The sequence below is a fragment of the Streptopelia decaocto genome (assembly GCF_964273445.1).
Source record: "Streptopelia decaocto genome assembly, chromosome: 9".
Lineage (NCBI taxonomy): Eukaryota > Metazoa > Chordata > Aves > Columbiformes > Columbidae > Streptopelia > Streptopelia decaocto.
Window position 1 is genome coordinate 3,769,301 of NC_138664.1, and position 21,237 is coordinate 3,790,537.

Consider the following 21,237-nt stretch of genomic DNA (forward strand, 5'->3'; position numbering starts at 1 on the left):
CTTGAAACAAGTCCAGATAAATCAGGAATTTGATTTTCCATCTGTTCCTTCGTTTACCCACGCTGTTCCAAATATAACTTCGATGCTGTTCTTTGTCTTCTATGCTCAACCCCTCAGAAGACATCTCAGTGAAGAAAAATAGCAGTTTAATACATAGGGTTCTGGCTCTTCATTTCTTTTAGGTTTTTTGCGTGTTTTTCTAAAAGATATCAGTAATTTGTTTCAAAGGTTTAAAGGGGTAAATATAGATTTATTTTATTATTGTTCTTTGTATAATTAGTATAATAAAAGAAACCTCTTTTCACTTTATGCTTCTTTTTACTATAAGTGCATCTACATTGGAGGTTTTGTTTGGATCAGGCATGAGTGGGAAGGACTGAAAGATTTACTTCAAATGCTTAATTGTGTTTTGTTTTGTGCCCCACAAGAGTCTGGGAACCTGCAAACTGAATCCCTTCAAATAGAACTAACCTGAAAGGTGTGCCTGGGGACTCCACCTATTGCTTTCCAAATACTAATGGGCAGTTAAGTGCAAGGATCCAGGCAAGATTCACCGAGCAGTTCAAAGCAACCCTCATCTAAACACACCCTGGGTGTGTTTTGGGACCTCCCTACCAACTATGTCTATTTACAAGCATATTCCTGGTGCTCTTTCCTACCTGCTAATGTAGATACGTTCTACAGAGTTTGTGGGGAGAAAAAAAACAGTGACAACTCACCCAAATCACACACCATAAGTTAGAAAAACTTACAGCATTGCTTTTTTTTTTTGCTGAGTGTTTCTTCCGTTGTCTCCCAGCTTTCCTTACTGGGGCAGGGGTTTCCTTCAAATTCCTGATTCAGTAAAGGTTAAGATGGATTGTGTAGAGAAAGGTAAAATTCCAAAATCTATTGGAGTTCTTGGAATGCTCATTAAGCATGTGGGTATTCCCTTGATACTTCCTACTTCAATTTGCAAAAACCTGTCAGGAAGTTCCCTAGGCAAAGTTTAACAAATTCTCAGAGTGTAAAAGAAGAGGTCAGTTTGTTGGTTAGTACCTGATTACATGATTGGAAGGAACAAGTGGTCAAATTTTACAGTGGACAGAGGTTACCAGTAGGGTGCCCTGAGACTCTGTTCTGGAATTTGTGATGCTCAGCATTTTACAAACATTCTGAAAAAGAATGTGAACAGTTAGTTGACTAAATCTGTGAAGAACTAAGATTTATAAAGACTAGTCAAATCTAAAACTCTCTGCAAAGAGCTGCAGCGGGATCGCACAAATAATGTTCGGTAGCTAAATGAGGGCAAGGGATGTTCAGAGTTGATATTTGCAGAATGAATTATTGATATGTGCAGAATGATATTTGCAGAATGAACCTTAAATATAGACATGTGCCTGTACGTGAATGACTGCTCTCAGAGAATAGTTTGCGGAGTCATGGTGGTTAGTTCTGTCGGAACACCAGCACACTCCCTGGGTGGTGTCCCAGGGAGTAAATCAAAAGGTAAATCAAAACTAACGGCAGAGGAAGGGACAAAAGAAAATACAAATTAGCCATTGCTTAAAGCTGTGGTAAATCCTGTTTGCAACTTGATAATCTCATCTCGAAAAGGAGATACAGTAGTGCTAGAAAAGGTAGAAAGAAAAGCAATTTAGAGGAAAGTAGCATGATGGCCTAAGTCAAGGGTCTCAAACTCATTTTCACCAGGGGCCACATCAGCCTCGCAATGGCCTTCAAAGGGCTGAATGTAATTTTAGGACTGTATGAATGTGGCTACTCCTACATTTATCCAGTCCTAAAATTACATGGCCTAAGTGTTACATCTGGTTCTGGAAGCTAGGAAGATATATCGACGGAGGACCTGCACATCCCCAGGTGCCCATTGCAGATTTAGGGTAGACTTCAGGTCTGACTAATGGCAATTCCTGGGTAGTTCTTTAATTTCTGTTAAAATTATATTTTCAAAGTCCCTGAGTAGATATCTACTTTATGACCATAAATGTCTGGGTCTTTGGTTGATATATAATAGAATGGCTGTTCAGTAAACTATAATTACTAACAAGTTGGGCAAAACAGTGTCCAATTGTAGAATTGCCCTAACGCACACCAACCCAGTCTATGTTGAGGGTCGACTAGAGAGTTTAATCTAGCAGTAATTTCTGAGTTCATACTCAATGCAGATCCTCTTGTTTAGTTGTCTAAATTTAGTTGCCTTATTTTAAATGCTGGGTTTTGAAAAAAAAATATTAGCCTTAAACTTCTCCAGCTGGAAAAAAGATCAAGTTCGTTTTCAGCTGACAGCCAGAGAACTAAACAGAACCCGACAGAGCTGTGCAAGGCTGGGATAGGAAGGGGTCTTGCTTCAGGAACCCCTCTAAGGAGGCTGCCAGATGTCCATAAATATACCTAAAACCTGCCAAATGTTGCTACCACCTAGGAAGAGGAGCCTTTGTGTGGCTGGTAGGAAGAGGCAGAGGTAATAGCTCTGAAAGATTGCGAGAGAATGGGGCAGTGTCTGAGGGTATGTTGGGGGATCAAACCAAGTACCTTAATCTCACACTGGCTCTCTGTCCAAGGGCGTTATTCCCCGTGAAGTCGACAAGATTCATACAGCTAATCTCAGCAGCAGGATTTAGGCTTTTTAGGATTTGCCAGGAGTTGATTGTTCAAGCATCATTCAGATTAATATGAAGCCAGATTGCGACTTCTGCTGGGGAAAATATGAAGATGTATCAATCAAAGAAACTGTGTTGTAACTTACATTAAATCCACTGTAGGTGTTAGTGAGTGTAGCATAAATAATCAGGTGACATTCATTGTGCATATTACTGACCCAGAATTGTTTTCTCTGAAAGACGACACACGGATTTAGCCTCTAAATTAGGTAAGTTTTTAGTGAAGTGCAGCAAAACGTGATTTGTGCCAGCACAGTTCTGCCTTGCCCTTGAATGGGAAATACAGAATACTTTATGAGATTCTACATAGCTGGGGGAAAAAATCTGAAGACATATCCAATGTTTTAGAGCAACTATTTAGTTGGCCAAGATTTTTATGGCGTGTAATATTTCATAGGGCTTTCAAGGTTGGAGGAAATTTGGTTTTGAACATTGAATATTTTAAGGGCACCCTATAGTGTTGGATTCCTCTTTTTTTTTCTTTTTTTCTTTTTTTAAACACGTGTTTCACAGTCCCATCCGGAGCTGGAGTTTTTTTCCATAACATTTGCTGTCCCAGGGCTGCGCACGGTGGAAAATGACTTTTTTCATGGAACATTGAGTATTTTAGAGCTGCTCCAGTGCTAGTGGAAAATAACCTGTGTTTGAGGTCAGAAAAATAGATTAAAGTAATTTTAAAGCTTTATTGCCACTTAGGTCTGTAGTAGAAATTTTTACCATCAGAGGATTTAGATCCATTGCAAGAGTAAGATTCTGATTAAGGTTTTTCTAAGACTAAGAAGGCCCAAGTTCAGGAATGCATCCTTGTTCATGAAGGACAATGACAGCCATCCTTAAAATTAAGCATGTGTTTAATTGCATTCCCTAATAGGGATGGGTTTAATCTGGAATTAAGTGTTTTCCTGACTTGGAGCCACAGGATATGATTGTTTGACTCCGCTGCTGGCTGAGGGCAGTGATGGATCTCCCATTTGAACCGCTGGGATCTAAACTGCACTTAGGGATTCTGAACCTTTGGCAGTTTGGGTGGGTCGGTACCTTTGGGCTCATCCTCAGCTGCAACTCTGTAGAGTTGGGGTATGAAGGAAACAAAGGTGACTACAGGCCATCCCATACCTCCTCCTTTTTTTGTGCTGGCTGGGGATCAAACCAGGAGTTATTCAGCTTGAAATTAATATTTCTTTGGATGTAGATAGGGAATGACTTCCTGGATTACAAACTGGAAGATTTACTTTTTTCCTGAAGAGAAGATCTAGCAAATGAATCCCCAAATGATTTGGTGTCTTCTAACACACAGAAAGGCAGCTGTTCTGTATAAGAAGCTTATGTAGATGTGTTAAATTTGGACAGTAAGGTGAAAGGAAAGACACATTATTAGACTGTCTGGGAAAGGACAAATGACAACAGTAGAAATCTCTTTGAGTCAGAACGCAGGGCAGAAAAATATAGCAGTGAGGAGGAAATGTTTTTAAAATTCAATGCAATTAGCTTTTAGACATCTCTGTTAAAAGTCTCCTCACTACAATTCTGGAGTGGAAAAGGCTCTTGAAGACTGTGAATGTTATTTTTGTCCATATGAAGTCCCTATGTAAATTAACCTTTATGTAAAGGAGAGTCAAGCATCTGCAGTAGAATCTCACTTTGTACACAGGATGAACTCCATGAAGTCCTATGAATACCTCCTAAAGCTTAAGTACACACACCCCCCACCAAAAAACAATAAAACAAACAAGAAAAGAAAACACACCATTGTACTCATGGTCTGGCTTATTTTGTTTAGTTTAGTTTCTACTTGGACAAGAAAACAGTCTAAAACTTTTAAAGTTTTATTTACACAAATACTAAAGGATAAAGCACAGGTTTTTGACCTTACCTATTTGTGTAGGAAAAAAGAGCTTTTCTTGCATGTTGATGGTTTGCTTGAACTCTATCCTGCAGTTTCTGTGTAGAAAAATACTTTTCACAGTGCTACTGTGAGAGTCTTTTCATGAGGAACGTGGGAGTTGTATTCTTTGCCTGCTTTCTCACAGGAGCTGCTGGTGAGACGTAACTCAGTTGCAGTGCTGCATACGGGTAGGGAAGAAAAATCTTAACTCAGGAGCAGTTAATACAGAGTCTAATTTCTAAAGGAAAAGCATCAAAAATCTGCACGATGTAAGCTTTTGTATGTATAAATGGTGACTGCACACTGGGGTTGTGCTGTGTGCTGTGTTATGAGAAGGAGTTTTATACAAAGTACTGTTAAGCACTGAGACTATTAAAAAGGTAAATGCGCACGTAAAAATCATGGGGTTTAGTATCTTCCAACAGTAAGAGTTTCTCCCCATAGGAATTCCAGAAATGGCAATTTGTACAAGAACTCAGTGTCTTTCATGAGAGATATGGCAGAAAAGGATTTTTCACTGGCAATGCGAGCATATGGATAAACTGAAGCTGTCCAGAAGAGTTTGAAATGTACACTCTGCTTTGCCGAAGAATGCAAAGGAGCTGGACTATAAGGGATGTGTTTTTCTCCTGCTTGGTTGCTTTAATCTATTTAAAGGGTGTCTATCAGCAGATGGGATAGCACCACACAATAAACCTTTTTTCTGGCCAGATTCTCTACGGCATCTCTCTGGATGAACAACTCCAAAAGCTTTATATCACATTTGTGCTCACCAGTTTTGGGTTCACCTGAAAGGCTGGGTTAGAGGCCCCTGATTTCTGGCATACAGCAATGTCCTGCCTGCAGAGTGCCCAAAGTCCTGCCCCTTCTTGTCCCTTTGTCCTGTCTCGTCCAGCCAGTGACAGGTTTCTGAACTCTTCTCTGAAAAGGTATCTTCTGTTTTCCCTTAGGTCAGGGCTCCAGCGGAGGATTTGCTGTAATACTCTTAATGGCAACCTAACCAAACACCCGTGAAAAGGGACATGGAAGGAGGTTGATGGCAAATACCAGCTGGTCTTAAGCAGATGCTCAAATATCTCCCAAGCTCATCCTCAGATAGTGAATTGGTTTCCCTATAATACAAATGTTTGTGAAAGAAAAGGAACCGTGAAATACAAAAATTTGAAGGGTCCTTAAAATCATTGTGAAGAGGCCAGATCAGAGGGACTCAGCACACAGTTCACATAAAATTATTGACCCTTAGATAAAAATGTTACTTCGCTATAGTTTCAGGAGTGTTGTGATTGTCCCCACTTCTATGTTCAGCTCAAACAGCTCATGTTTATGGATTCACCCTGACAGTATCTAGAGAATATTAACTCTGTTTTAACATGACAGTGTGCAATGACCGTGTATAATGCATAACAGTGTTCTTTTTTCCATGGCACATTTAACTGATCTTTTTCTCATGGATTTCCCCCCCCACGCACTTTATCTCTGAGTGGCAGCACGTCTAAGATTGCTTGGGTGATCGGTCATTGTGCATTTCAGTCGGGCTGGTTGCTGGACTGCCATGGGGGCTCTGTGCACACTTCTGCTCCTTAGACCTAGAATTGATGTGTGTGTATTCACACTATTCACCTGAGAAATGGTCTGATTTACTTGTGTGTGTGTGTGGTATTACTTGCTTGTTTCCCCTGAAAAGAAATGCGTACAGCTCTTTGGAGAAACAGAGAGCAATCATTTGCTATAATTTACATTAGGTTTAAGGAGTGTGACAGAGACCCAATTTTGAACTTAAAAAGAGAGGCAAAGCTTTTCTGCAGATTTGTTCTGCAAACTGAACTCCAGGTTTTAAAAGGCTCTACATGTCTCTGAATGAGACACAGGTAGAAGAGTAGAGACATGGCAATTTTTCCAGGATAAACTCTAGAACACAAACCCAGTTTGTATATTCTACTTAAGTTAAATCCCGGGAATGAGGTACATTTCTGAACGTTGCATCATGGGGTGATATTGGGCTGAAGTTTGATAGAGGCTCGAGTTAAAAGCTTAAATTTGAACTTTTCCAAACATTTTTCTCTTTTGCGGAATTTGACTTCAAATCTTTTGAGTTCAGTCCCATCTCAACCATGCTGCTTTGGCCCTGATTGGTCTGGAGGATTTTGGTACCAGTGAGGGCAGTCTGGCTGCAGACCTCTAGGTCTTAGGTTAAAAAAGCTCAGCATCATCACAACACCTCCTCAGCCCATCTGTGTAGTAAGTGCATGTGCCTGAACGGCCACGTAAAGTACACTGTAAAGGAAAAATAACTCTGAGAATGATACACTTTAGCCAGAAAGCTGGGGTAAGATGGAAAAAAAGACCCTTAAAACAAGTCCTCATCCCAATTCCAAAAGGATTTTTTGTAGTGGCATAAAACTACTTCTGGAAATTTGAAAAACAGCCTGTTTTTTTGGACACTTGTGCACCCTGCAGATCTGTACTTTGTTTTATGCAGTTTCATTCATTAAAACACAATCTTACCAGTTTAAAAGACCTGAACAGTTGCTAAATTGTCTAGAATAAAATCTGTGATTATGCAGAAGAGCGTTTCTTTCTAGACAAAATGGTGGGGGGAGCTTTTTCCTTCAGTGAAATAGCAGGTTCCAAAAACTATGTCTGGTTCCTATTACAGTAAAGGAAAAAAACTTGAGGTGCGCATTGGAAGTGCTAAGCCAGTGATTGAAATGTTAAAGTTGTTCCTAAAGGCTATTCCACATCATGAAGGCATCATCTGTAAAGTAATACCGCACAATGATCTGTGAAGAGAGGAGACTGAATTAGCATTTAGTATGGCTGAAACTTCCAAATGTCCCACGTTTGGGTCAACTTCTACAGCAGAACCATTTTGGGAGTCTTCAGTGAGCACTGATCGATATATTCAGAGAAAACGGAGTTCAGGTGGAAAACAGTGAAACTGCGCTGACTTGTCTTGTGCCCTGCGCCTTTGTGCACCTCTGTGGCAAGTCACTGTGCCACGTATGTCAGGCTTATCGTTGATTTATCTGGGATTTTGGAGCTTTGAAAGAGCACTTCTGCTGCGGCAGCTCAACCAGAGCACAAGCAGTGAAGTGTCTGATTTGCCAACTTGCACAATATCCTTTTAAAGGCAAATGTTTGAGGAAAATAAAGCAGCAGAAGTCCTCCCACTGAGGTGGTATTGTGCCAGTGGAAAGAAAAAAAAAACGTCTAATTAAAAATAAATGTCCAAAGTTAACTCATTGATTCATTGATTAAAATTTAGAATGACAAATTAGCTGCAAATGCTGACTTTCCCAGAGTTCAAGCTTTTCAGTGGGAATGACGATAGACCTTTGGCTTTCTGTAACATGGTAGATGAGATTTCTTCACAAGTGAGTCCCTTGGTTAGTTGTTATTAGCTCTTTCTGTTCCTTTTTCTTCACGCTGCATTGTTACAAGCTGTATACATGACATTTGCTACTTGGAGAAGATTTCAGGAGCTTTTTTGGTAGAAATCAGCCATGTGTATTTTCTAATCTAATTGGCAAATGTGTACATTTTTTTCTTCAAGAGAAATATTTTGCCTCCATTTTTTTTTTTTTTTTCTTTAATTTATAATTAGAAATTGAATATTTGCTCCTTCATGTATTCTGGGATGCAGGTTGAATTAAAAGATGCTGTGCAGATCTTTCTGTTAATTGGTCCTGATTGGGGGTAATGGTCTCACATCTTTCAGTAGCAAGACACCTGATCATGCTACTTTTGTAGGAGCGATAGCAGTTTTAAAGCTGTTCTGTGCTTAACCTTTCATCTCAGCAGGATACCAAATTATTAATAGAGCTCACAACTGAGAAGTGAGTGGAAAAAACACTTGTTTTGCTGCAATGTTGTTTCTTTGGCTTATGCTGTCTATGAAATGACAAAGGAACTTAATGATTCTTGGATGTTATTGTAACAATTAGCAATAAAAAACCTACGGCTTATCTCTCACAATAAATGCTTCAATTATTTGCATTTCCAAGGTGTTCCACAACCAAACGTAGCATGGTTTAAGAAGAAAGACATTCTGCAAACCAATTCTTTCCTGGTTTTGAATGGCTCTTTATTTCTGCGGAATGTTTCCTATGAAGATGCAGGAACATACACTTGCAGAGCAACTAACACTCTCGGCCAAGCTGAAGCTGCATCTGTTCTCCACTTAACCGGTAAGTGCTAAATGAAAATTCCTTACTGATAACAGCAGTGAACCACTTTGATTATGAAGCTTAACCAATAAAATAGTTGGGGGGATATTTAACACTTTATTATGATCTTGGAAATGTTGATTGCATCTCACTCCCTGGGATCTGTTTTCTATTTTGTGTTTCCTGTAATAGCGGCTCTAGGTACAGATGGTTTGACTTGTGACTTCAAAAGTTGTTCCATCTTCTTGCTTCCCTTAAACCAGCACACACATTAGAAAAATAAACCCTCTGTCATGTTCCATTGTTCCCAGTGGTTTTATCTAGGGAAATGAGGCAGGCTTGAGTTATTTGGAAAATCTGCAGGGAAATGCATGCGGTGAAATGAAAGCAAAGGCTGGTTTGGGGATTGTTTTTGATTTTTATTTTATTTTACTTTATTTTTTTTTAAATTATAGGGGCTAGTAAAATGTAGGGACATGGAAAACAAGAAATTCTGTATATGAACTGCTAACTCTCAGAACACAAAACGTAAAGAAAACTTGGATTTAAATTATTCTATTGAAAGATTAATCATGTAATACTGTATAATAAAATCAGGCCTTGCAAATAGCTCCGATAAATGGATCATTCAGTTCTAGGGATTGATTTTCTCATCATTTTGCTGTATGATGTACAACACAGTTATATATAGCCAATCCTGCAACAAAGCTTGCTTTCATAGGCACACGTGTGTAGGGCAGGTTATAGATGTTTGGACCTGTTAGACGTACCAAAGACATAATAGGAGTCTCTGTGTGAGGATGAGTGTAGACTGAAGCTCCCTTCTTGGTTTCAGTTTTCCCGGACTACATCAACACTTCAGGTGTTCCAGAGAGGAATATTATTATAATTCTGTGACTGGCAAGATTGCTCACAAGAGTCTGAACTTCATTTCTATTCCTGGTCATATGATATTATTTTAAATAAATCTTGATAGGGCCAAATTCTGCATTACTTTTTTTTTTTGGCTGTGCAAAACTGCAATGAAATGGGAGAACTTCTGGTGTCAGGACTTGCAGGTTGCGCTGACTCAGTGTTGTCTAAAGCAACATCACGTCAGCCCTTTGGACTTCACTACAGCAATTACTGCCTGACCTGGGGCAGTCCAGCAGCAGCGCACAATCTGTGCAGCCTTTCTAATACAATTCCTAAGGACTGACAAGGCAACCAGCCCTTTGCCTGCCTGGGATCGGCCTTGCTGTGCTTCTGGGGAGACTTTTTTGTGCCAGCGTTTACACAGATGAGCAGGAGGCTTTGTACAGATGTTGCCCACTGAGGAAAAACATTGAACCAATGTAAAATGACCCACGGATGTTAGGATATAACGAAAGTTTTAAACTATTCTGGAAGGAGGATCATGGATATTATGCGTGTTCATTAAAACGGGAACGTTGACTAAGTAGCAAGAACTGTGTGTTAGTGACAGATTGCCCACATTTTTGGCAGTTTTTCTGTCTGGCATATGATAAAAAGGAGGAGTTGCTATAGTGACAGGCATATGATTCTGCATACATTATGCTATCTCTATGCAAAATGAGATTTTAAGAGATTTTATTTTTTTCTGTTTTAACACTTTGTCATAATTCCATCTAATGGAACAGAGGAATTGACCTGATTCCATTAAGAGAATTATTTTTCTTAAAAATTCTGGATGTGAAAAACTAGTAATGAAATAATGCAACATCGTCATGAGAAACAGGAGATACATCATATGTGCTCTAAATGTTGTTTTTACACTAAGTGTTACAGTCTTATATTTTAAACAAATAAAATTTCATTAATTTAGAAACTTGCATAAGCATCTGAAATAATTTCTGCATCTCCCTGCTTAAATATCTGAAGTCGTATTTCTTAGACGAACAGTTTAACTGCAAAAATGAAGTTGATTGATCCTAAAGAATTCTGAAGTGCTATTGTCTTTCTGCTCCACAACTAGCATATTGGATATTTTGCTACAATCTTATTTTTCATCATCTTAATTTAATTCTTGCTAAGAGAGCTTATGCATTGTGTTACAGAACAAAGATTTGTAGAGAATAACACTCTGTTATCAAAGGGAAGCAGAAGAAAGCGTGTCCTAATGGCATCTGGAATTGGTACAAACATCAGTGTGGCACCTGGAGATCCACTAAGAATGGGTATGTTGTCTTGTCTGCTTTGTCATTTAAATTATTTATTCATTTAATTAAAATGGAAAGGGCCCCAAAGAGAAAGTGAGTGTAATTCCTAACAGTCTGGGTTTGGTGACCTGGATTTCCTAACCATATCTCAGCTTTCTGTTATCAGGGAGGGAGCCTCAGAGTAAGAGAGACAATTATGTTTTGATTCAGCTCTTCAAAAAATGTCTTAAAATTTAAAATTAAAACTGGGCATCGTGTAGGTGACTCACCACGAGACTGAAGCGACATCATTTCTCTTTGAGCTTCACTCGAAAACAATGGGAGGAAATTCAGCTGGGCTCTAGAACTGCTCTCTTGTTTTTCTGTCTAAACGAATACCTCTGCTGCCATCCCTGCTCGTGCCTGTGGAGCGAAAAGGCAGCGATTTCATTTAGTGTGTTTAGGACTCCTTTCCAAAATAGACAAACTCTTTGCACCTTGTAGAGTCTGGAATGATATCTTCATTCCATTTAAATAATTGTTCCTCCTATGCCTTTTGTTCATACAGAAGTTAAGTTTGTAAGAACTTACTGAAAGGCAAAATATAAAGAACTGCGGTAAGTATACATCAGCTTACCCAGCTGATAACCCTCAAGGGGCAGTCAGGATTTTAGGCCATAGCCTGGACCTCACTGATTTTGTGCATAGTTGTTCCTTAATTTAGACTGCTAAGGTCTTTTGTGCAGAATCACAAAATCATACATACTTATCCACAAGCATTTCAATGTTCATAGAAAAACCTGCTAAAATACTGTTGATTTTTAGGTTGCCCAGTGCTGCCCAGCTACAGAAATACAGTTCACTGGCTTTTTGGAGGTAGTCCAATTGCAGAAGTTAAGACCTTGGAATACCGAACCCTGGCTGGGGGTCGTATCCTAGAGGTGAACACCAACACGGGTCAATTTGCTGGACAATTCCAATGTTGGACTTCAGCTACTGCAAAACCAATGTCAGTTTGGGTAAATGTCAAGAAGGAAGGTTTGTTGAAAATTATATGACAAATTCTTAAGTTTTGAAATATTTTATATGACTTGTAAAGACTTCCCTGAAACGTAACATGCTTTTATACTTAGAAAGCAATTCATAAAAACATCTTTAATTTCCCATATGTGAACAGTTCCAGTTAAGTCACTAGACAATGTCCATACTCGGAATTGGATATGGGAGTCAATGTGCATCCAAATATCATGTGCAGGTCCTCATTTCTCACCTGTGTAGCGGAGAAAATGTTGCCCGATTCAGTGTCTTGCTGCTTAAACAGTTTTAAATCAGGCTGGTTTTCTCAGCTTCCCTTTCAACAAATCATACAAATTGCTGATTTGATAGCCCACCAAATTGAAACAAAACTGATTTTGAGGTCATCTTTGCAAAGATTTTAATTATAATAAAAATAATTTTAATATCATTGTCATATTCCAGTGTCGTTACAACGATATAGTAACATCTTTTTGTATTAATAGTCACCCTTAAACTTATCAATGTACCAGGGCACATGCACACTCAGCAGTTTCAATGTTCAATATTCCAGAGTGTTTTGTAATGTTCTCCAACCTAACTCACTTGCACAAAACTACATTTCTGTTGTTAGTTTATAAAATGGGCAACTGAGGAGTAAAGATGAATTTGACAAGGATCTTATATTAATACATGTACCAGCAGGACAATAGGCTGTATATGGAAACATTTTAGAAGGACTGTAAATATTTAAAGTGCTTTAGAAACTAATTACATTATAATTGGGCTTTAAAAAGGGAGTTAGGAACTTGGATCCTACTAAGAGTCTGGCAGCAAAGTACGAAACTTCGTTTGACACTTTAAAAGAAAAAAAAAATCTCTAATCAGTTGATAGTCAGGGCATGAAAATCAGGTTTAGAAACAAGTATCTGTTGAAATTTAAAGTTTTTGTATGTGATTTATCAGTTATCCCAGTAATATGATTTGACTTCCTGGACTCAATGTGTAAGGTCAGATCTTGCAAATCCCCTGTGCTCTGTGTCAGTGGATTCTCAGTGACTGCCAAGGGGCTACTTTGGTGGGTGAGAATGGTTCAGGTATGCATGGGGTTGTGGAGTCAGTTACATTTGCAAAGTAAATAAAAAGCATATCCAGCCCTTCGTCCTGATATTGATCTCATTGAAGCTAGAATTTCTGAACAGGTCTAGCCAGGCATTGAACTATCCGACTGCAGTCTTTAGCTTTAGCCTTTTTGTTGCCCAGTACCATTTCCAGTTGGGCTGGTCAGTATTTTGGGGAGATCCCATTTTCAAGTCACGCGCTTTTGACTCTGATGCTTATGTGAATGTGTCATCACTGAAATACCCATGCGTTTGTGAAGACTGCAAAGTCTCCTTCAGTGCTTTTTGCACAGTAGGCATATTGAGGGCACTTCTGAGTAGTATCATCCTAGTTAAACAAACAATACAGCCTCTCCGTCATAGCTGCAGTCAGTAAATTTAACTATTTCTACTTTGAAAAAGGCTCTTTTGTATTATTTTAAGAAACCCAGAAGTAATAAGGAAACATTGAAAAACAATAAGTTAAAGAATTCATTATGTGCTGGAAGAGGGAGCCTGTGGACACAGCTGGTAGCTATCAATTATTCTTGGTTATTACAGAAAAATCTGACTCCTGTGATCACATAAAAATCTGTCAACATTGCATAGTACTTCATCTTTTACCAAGTGTCAAAAAAAAGAATTGTGGGGGAAGGGATAAGTGTGGAATTGTGACTAAATATAAAGGTAGTAATTGTTGGAGGTCATTGGATTTTAATATAAAATGCCCCTTAAAACAAATTCCTTTTTCATCTTTCCAGATGCCTTGGTGGCAAATTATTTATGCATTAAATACTTTTCTATAGTTCAGTACAGGATTCTCTTAAATTCTCAAATTATGGGAAGTGTCTGGAGTAAGATGAGTTTTCTTCAGAATAAACTTTTTCTAGAACAGCAGGAAACCTAGAGAGCCTGATTTACAGTTTCCTCCTTTTAATGCTCATTGTATAAAAACGTTATGAAAGTTTTTAAAGAAGTTCATCAGTTCCTACTGTGAGCAAGGTTCTGCCCTTCATGTGCACATGTGCTGATCGCATTTGCCTTATAGAGAACTTCATGCTCATTTGTAAGGGCTGAACTTGAAGGGAAGCTGAGTAGGACTAAATTCTACTTCGGCTTATGATCCCTTTTCACAATGCTGAAATATTTGCTTTTCTACAGAGGACGCAGTATCTCTCTAGCTTATAGAATATGCTGCCAAGTCAATTAAAATGTGACACAGTTGTAAAGTATAGTGCCTCTCTCACACTACTTTCAATTGCATTTCTCAGATCATAAGTGGGAATACACTGAGTGGAGTACTTGCTCTGCTAGCTGTGGGAATTCAGGAACCCGCTCCAGAAGACTACAGTGTGTGAATGCAGAGAAACAGAAAGTAAATGAATCATTATGCAGAGGGCTGCAAGAGCCAGACATAATTTACCAGTCATGTAACACAGAAGACTGCCCTGCCAGGTAAACTCCTTTCTGTTTTATTCCTGTGTGCTCTATGTGTATTAAAATGCACTCACAACCTCCTGAAACTGTTTCTGTGTTCATACTCAGAGTCTGAAATTATTTTATCATGAACCCTAAAGCATGAGATGTGAAAATGGATAACAAGCAAGTAGGGAAACGCTTGATAGACCTGAATAAATGAGCTCTCTGCAAGTCTTGCTGCTACCACATTCATATCTTGAAAGCTGAGCTGGAGGTCTCTCTGAGCCACTGGTGTGCTAGCTTTGTGCAATCCATGACAATGCCCCAAGAGAAAACTCATTACGTTTAGAGCAGCCAGGATACTTGTGTGTGGAATCTGTTTGCCTCTTCTCCTTCCATGCCAGCAGAGCTCTGAGTAGGATGTTTACTATGGAATGCCTCATTTGTCGCTAATACCCCTCACCACAGTGTCACACTCCTTGCATGTCCTTCCTTGCCAATTTTCTCACTGGATTAACTGGAGTACCTTGTGATCTTGGGTCAGAAAATCTTTATATCAGAGGCAAGTATACCACAACATCTGATTCCAAAAGCCAAAACGTTACCTCTACACTTGGTGAGTTGCACTGAGCATTCCAGCTCAACAAGGCGTTTCTCTAGGCTTTTAGCAGGAAATCCCACAAGAGTCCTCAAAACAAGTGCTTTCCGTTGCTTGAAAGAATTGGCCATCCCTGTCAGCAACATAAAAATCTGTGAGGGATGAAAAGTCATGCATGCATTTTGGAGTTGTCCGTTGCTGGAAAATGTTTGGAGAGATGTGTTAAGACCTCAGCTGACATTCTGGGAGTGCATCTTGCCAGTATGTTCTAAACTCTGTGTCAAAACCAGAAAACATAGCAACAGATAAATATCAAGAGAAATTCGTTTCTATTTCATTATTGGCAGCCAAAATTTTAAATTGTGAGTGTGAACCCCAGCCAGCCCATAACAAGCAAACTTTTTGCCAGTGGAAAAATACCGAAATAGAACTAACCATTTGAAATGCACAGACTCAGTTGCAGGTTTCCCTCTTAAAATTCAGCCATTCAGAGCAGATGAGAGAGTTAGGAGGATACTAGAGGGCCCAGTGCTCCCCCAAGCAAGGTTGTGCCTTTTCAGTGGACTGCAGTGCGTGATTTAATAATCTCTAATTATCACAGTATTCACCACAAAAGCATCAGTTATTTAATATGGCTAAACAGACTGGGACCTAAATTCTCTTAATAAAAATACTTGGACTTTTGCTTTTAATTTTGCTTTATGAATTTACCAGTGGAAGGGAATTGTGTGCATACTATCATAATTAACTCTACCTTGAATTATACATATATGTAAACATAAAAATTGCTTTTCTTTTATGAAGTATTCCATGCTTCCCATATAGGAAGTGCATCCCAGATACCTGGACAACAGCCCTGTGACTGGCTCCTGGTGCCACCAACCTCTCCTCCCTCCCTGGCATTACCAACCTGGGGTGGAAGTGCAAAATGTTCAGACTTGTCTTTCCATTTCCCACTTTCTGATTTCTACACGAACTTCTTGCCCCGGGGCAACTCTTTAAAATGTATCCATAGAATTACAGAAGCTTAGATGTATGATCAGTATCATGGGCCCTTGTAATTCAAAGTGTTTTGCATGTGTTTAATCACTTATCTTCAGCACAGCATAGAAGTACAGTTAAGCAAATATAAGAGTTTAAGCATGTACTTAACTTGTGCTCTAAGTATTTGCCAAATTTGGGGCTGGCTGACTTGCTGTGCATGCACTGCACCAAATGTTTGCAAAATTACTTGAGATTTAAAAGGAAGAAAAAGACAAAAGTCCAGACTGTAAAAGATTAATCTTTCTTGAATGGATATAAACTGTTTCACTGTATGAAAATGAAATAATTGCTAAAGAGAACAGGATATTTTTCCTGTTGTCACAGTTGTTCTACACATAAAGTCCCATTCTGTATTTCTAGCCTAGATTTATGAAAAGATCAAGTGAAATAAATTGTATTACCACCTGTTGCTTCCCCAGTATTGTTCCTGGCTGCCAAGACAGACTAAATCTTTGCAGCTTCTAATCAATAAATAACATGCTCTGCTTGAGCCATTATCTAGCAAGATCTTGATGTAATAAATTTGGATGAGTTATGACACCCTTCACCTTAGTAGTAGGTAAATCGGTACCAGTCATTTTATAAGTTACAGAAAAGTACACTGTTCTTCCTTCAGAAATGTTAAATCCAGCAGGGTCTACGTGGTTTACCTAATATAACCTTTTGGGTAAGAAGCCGTATAAATTCTGTTAGCATATATTGAGCCACAGTTATCTCGGAAGTCATCATTTAACCAAATTAATAAGGTCTTGCCTAACAGCTGAAAAAGCTCTGATTCTACCTTTGCCCATAACTAAAATTTGCAATGACAGGTTTTTTTTGGTTCTGATTTGCAAACAGATTGCTGCAAACTACCAGCAAGTTTGCAATGCTTTTATGATTGCTACAAATTTCCTTCTGCATCCTACAGGTGGGTAACTAGTCCATGGTCTCAGTGCTCTGCATCTTGTGGCAACGGATTTCGTTATCGACAAATAACTTGTCAACAAGTAAAAGCCAACGGCAGTGTGCTCAGGCTGCCACCAGATGCTTGTGTACACAGGGATCGTCCTGTGGGAAGGAAACCATGTACGGGTCATTCGTGTACAGCGGGGACAATACAGACGCAAGTAAGTTACAGAGTTTGTCTGGAAACTCCTTTTGGTATAAAAGTGTATCAGTGTCGTCATTCCATGGGCTGAAGATCTATTCTGTTGCACAAAGAGCAAGCTATATGGCACTAGTTGTAATTACCTTTCAGACCAGTGAATTACAAATCCTGGTTGGTGTGTTTTGGTTTGGGGTTTTCTGCTTATTTTTTGTTTTGGTTTTTGTGGGGTTTTTGTTTGTTTGTTTTTTGTTTGGTTGGTTGGTTGTTTTGGTTTTTGTTTGTTTTTTTTGCGATGTCTGAGCTACTTTGCTTTGTCAAAGACATGAGCTGAAACCTGAGTATTACTTTCAATATATTTTATAAGCTAATCCATTGCTATATATTCTATATTTTAAGCTAATATATTGCTAGTATATATGATTAACTTGGTTGTTTCTTTCTCTTTCCCCTCATCCTTTTCTCTCACTTTTTAGTGTTCCAGTCACTGTGTAGGCCGCCCTGTAGGTTTACAGCATCGTCACTTTATATGCCAGCTTCGTAATGGATCTTTGGTGCGAAACTCTTCTTGTGATGAAAGAAAGAGGTACACAGTCTGAAGCATTGCAAGTTAGATCTTCAGATGATCAAAGATACAGGATTGTCAATGCAGTATAAATATGCAAATTCTTACATATCAAACACAAGGAAAGGAGGTAATGACAGTCATCTCTGTGCATGCACTGGATGAATTCAGTTGTCCAGTGAGAGTAATGGATTTGATCAGTGTCCTCCACTGTGCTAAAGGCAAAGCTAGAAATAGAGTTGAGGGAATCTTGACTCCCCAAAGAAACTAGAAATTGGAGTGATCTGTCATAACTTTTTTTCGTTACTACTGAGATAGGTCTCTTCTGATATTACTTTTTATTCTGGTCTATTGCTGCCCGAATTTTACAAAATAAAATATTTCTGGGCCTTAGTTTGTGGACCATGTAAATTGGTTTATTTATGGTCTGGAGCAACCTGTACTAGTTTACTGTGCTACAAGCAGGGAGCATGGACTAATTAGTCTCCAGAAGTCCTTTCTGATACTCATGCTATCATTCTGCAAATAAAGGTTTAGCACAAAAGTAAGCATTTAACTGCCATTTATTTTCCTCCACAGATCTCCTGTCAGAAGAAACTGTTCTTCAGAGGCGTGTGATGTCCATTGGCAGACAGGCCCTTGGAGGCCTTGCAGTGTGGACTGCGGGAGTGGGTTTCAGTCCAGACGAGTGTACTGTGTACACAGAAAGAGTAACAAACCTGTGGCTGATCAGTATTGCGGATGGAGGAAGAGACCAGTGACCTGGCAACACTGCAATGTCACATCCTGTGGCAGTATGTAAACATTTTTTTTTATATATGAGCATAGTAATAGTTTGTAGCTGTTATATTAGAAGGTGACTCACGGTTGTACGCTAGTGATTCTACAACCATTTGATTGTACATCAAGGGTAAAACTATCCTCTCCAAGGAGCACTTCATCATCCTGGGGTTATTTTTCTCTGAGTAGGCCAGTTTGATATTAAAGCCTCAAAAGCACTTTTAGAAACAGGATATTTCGGAAGTTGTTTTATGCAAACTTCTCTATGTGTCTGTGCCAGTTGTGACTCATAAGTCTCTGAGCAAGCTGTTAAATCCTGAAAGATGGGGTAGTTTTCTGAAACAGACAATAAGTACATGAATGCAGTGAGATCACACCTCTTATTTGTGACCTATTGCCAGAAATGTAAAATAACTACAAAGTTACCAAGAATCCGTCAGTTGTTTACAATTACAAGTTCTACTATTTATCTTTTGTCAGTTATAAAGCCTTTTAATGTTTAAATATATTTTTCAGAAGGCGAATGCAAGGATACAACTCACTACTGTACATTTGTAAAGCAACTAAAGTTATGCTTGATAGACATCTACAAACAAAGATGTTGTCAATCATGTCAAGTAACTCTTCTATGGAAAGTTCATGATGCTGCAGTGAAGAGATGGGAAGAGATTCATTAAATTAGCCTGCTCAAAGTACATACTTGTAAATAAGACATTAGTCATAACAGTTAAACGGAAATATGGGGCTAATGAAAAAACAGTATTGCAGATTGATATGCTGGACAGGGTATTTTTTCTGGGAACTTTTATTATCCACTCTTTGCGATGGAACTTTTAGTGTATTAGACATTTTTGTGTCTGGGTTAGGAAGACAATATCACAGCATATCACTTGTAAAACTTTACAGGCAGTCACCTTATCATTTTGTCATGGGAAATAGTATTATTGAAAAGCACTAGGTAGTGCTCACTGTCCTTGACTCATGGGAAAAACAAAGTCACAAAATCCTTTGAAGAATTTTGGAATGCAGCAACTATTGACCCCAAGGTTTTGTTTTTATTGTTTTATCAACTTTAACACAATTTTTTAATTTATATAAGCCATGGCTTGTAGCTGTAAAATTTTTGACATCAGCCTCATTTTCATAAACAACTTGAGCTTAAGGGTTGATCTCACGGGATCACGGGAAGTACATTTTATTTTCTGTGCTTATATTTATGTGTACACAGTGGAAGACATTATAGATGCTAGTACAATTTTCAAAACAGCAATAGATCTCTTTCAAATAAATGAGAAGTCATTTTCCATTGTTTCTGTGCTGCTCCAGTCACTGAAGTGCAGTTGAGGCTCCGGCATAATTAGACTTTTCTACTGATTTTAAGTTAGACATGAGGCTTGCTTGTCAGACCTGTGAATGAAACACTTGTGACTGCTGTTCTTGTGCATGTCAAGTCAAATGAGGAGCCAATAACTGGCCAGACACAGCTGTCAGATTTTCCATCCTGAATATTTTATTCCCGTGTTAATGGGCAAAAATGTCCAAGAAAGTATTATTAATTACGAAGATAGGCAAGTGTAAGAAATCTATTTTGAGCAGTTTTCCAGCAATACGGCTTTTCATCGTGACAATTAACCATTTGAGTCTTTTGCAAGTTGTTAAATTCTGATGATGATATTCCTAGGTAAATTATTTTCCATGTTGCAGATTATGCCTCACTAGGGCTATAAGCAGAGAGAACCTCAGAGAAAGCAGCAGATAGATGGGTTTTTTCTTTTGTAGTTTCCAAACTACTGCACACGTTGGAGGCCTGAACGCTTGTACTGACTTGGATCTTGTGTTGCATTACTGAACTACACCACATGCTAATTAGCGGGTGTGCTGTAAGAGCAGTTCTGGAGCCAGCATTCCTGCACAGGGGGTTTGCATCACTGAGAATTAGATTAGCACTACTGTATAGAAAATATTTAGTGTGGACTGTTGTGTCCAAGGCTGACTGCAAGGAGAGGATGTTCCTGATCATTACCTTTTTAATCAGCAATGGGTCTTGATTTGTTTAAGCAGTTTTTTAAATTAAAAGAAAACATTTGTAAGATACTTTGTAGATATTTATTGTCTGATTTTAAAGTGCAATATTTTGTTTTGTACAGTGTTTAATAAAGATTTTTGGACGTATATTTTTTTTCTTATTACCTAAATTTCTTATTTGTGTTTTTCTTTTATATTTAAAGATTTCAAATGTTAACACATAGCATTTTTTGTTGCTTTAATTTTCTCTTTGGTCAAGTATGCATGCTATACAGGAGCAGTGCTGTAAATGTTTGTTATTGCATCTGGCATGATATTTCTTTGTAGATTATTTTATTGCTTCTCCAGTAACTGAAGATGTCTAATATTTAGCTTTATCGAACGTAGTTTTGATATTTCTGAAATAAACTCTAGTTTGATTATTCAATACTGTGATTACCCAGAGATTGTTTGTTACTGTAATTTTCATGGTAGCTATGCTTTTATTCCAAGTGTTATTTTATCAACCTACAATGCCCATAATTCTGTGATTTTTTCAAAGTGAAGATTAATTCTTATTTTTTGACAGCTTATCAGACAGATTCGCAGCTTCGTTGCAGTCTGTTTGCACTGCTATTAAGAGGCAACACAGATGTAACCTGACTGAAAAAGTGGAGAAGATAATTTGCCAAAATCCAATTAAGTCAGCTCTGACTCATTGAAATCTAGAATTAAGGTTCTGTAAAAAGGTGGAATAAAGGTACATTGCTTTGCGAG

General features: G+C 38.5%; 1 protein-coding gene across 3 annotated transcripts in view; it reads left to right on the plus strand.

Annotated features, from left to right (window-relative positions):
- Nucleotides 1-20,908, plus strand: part of ADAMTSL3 (ADAMTS like 3) — a 176,489-nt gene extending 155,581 nt beyond the window's left edge. For 2 of the 3 annotated variants that reach the window (XM_082060787.1, XM_082060788.1), the window contains exons 24-31: nt 8,550-8,732; nt 10,769-10,888; nt 11,675-11,887; nt 14,235-14,418; nt 16,935-17,133; nt 17,588-17,697; nt 18,256-18,470; nt 18,973-20,908. In XM_082060787.1, coding sequence (XP_081916913.1) covers nt 8,550-8,732; nt 10,769-10,888; nt 11,675-11,887; nt 14,235-14,418; nt 16,935-17,133; nt 17,588-17,697; nt 18,256-18,470; nt 18,973-19,133 — 1,385 coding nt within the window. In that variant the 3' untranslated portion in view covers nt 19,134-20,908. The remainder of the gene's footprint in view (nt 1-8,549; nt 8,733-10,768; nt 10,889-11,674; nt 11,888-14,234; nt 14,419-16,934; nt 17,134-17,587; nt 17,698-18,255; nt 18,471-18,972) is intronic. The other variant, XM_082060789.1, reaches the window with a different exon arrangement.
- Nucleotides 20,909-21,237: the final 329 nt, after the last annotated feature.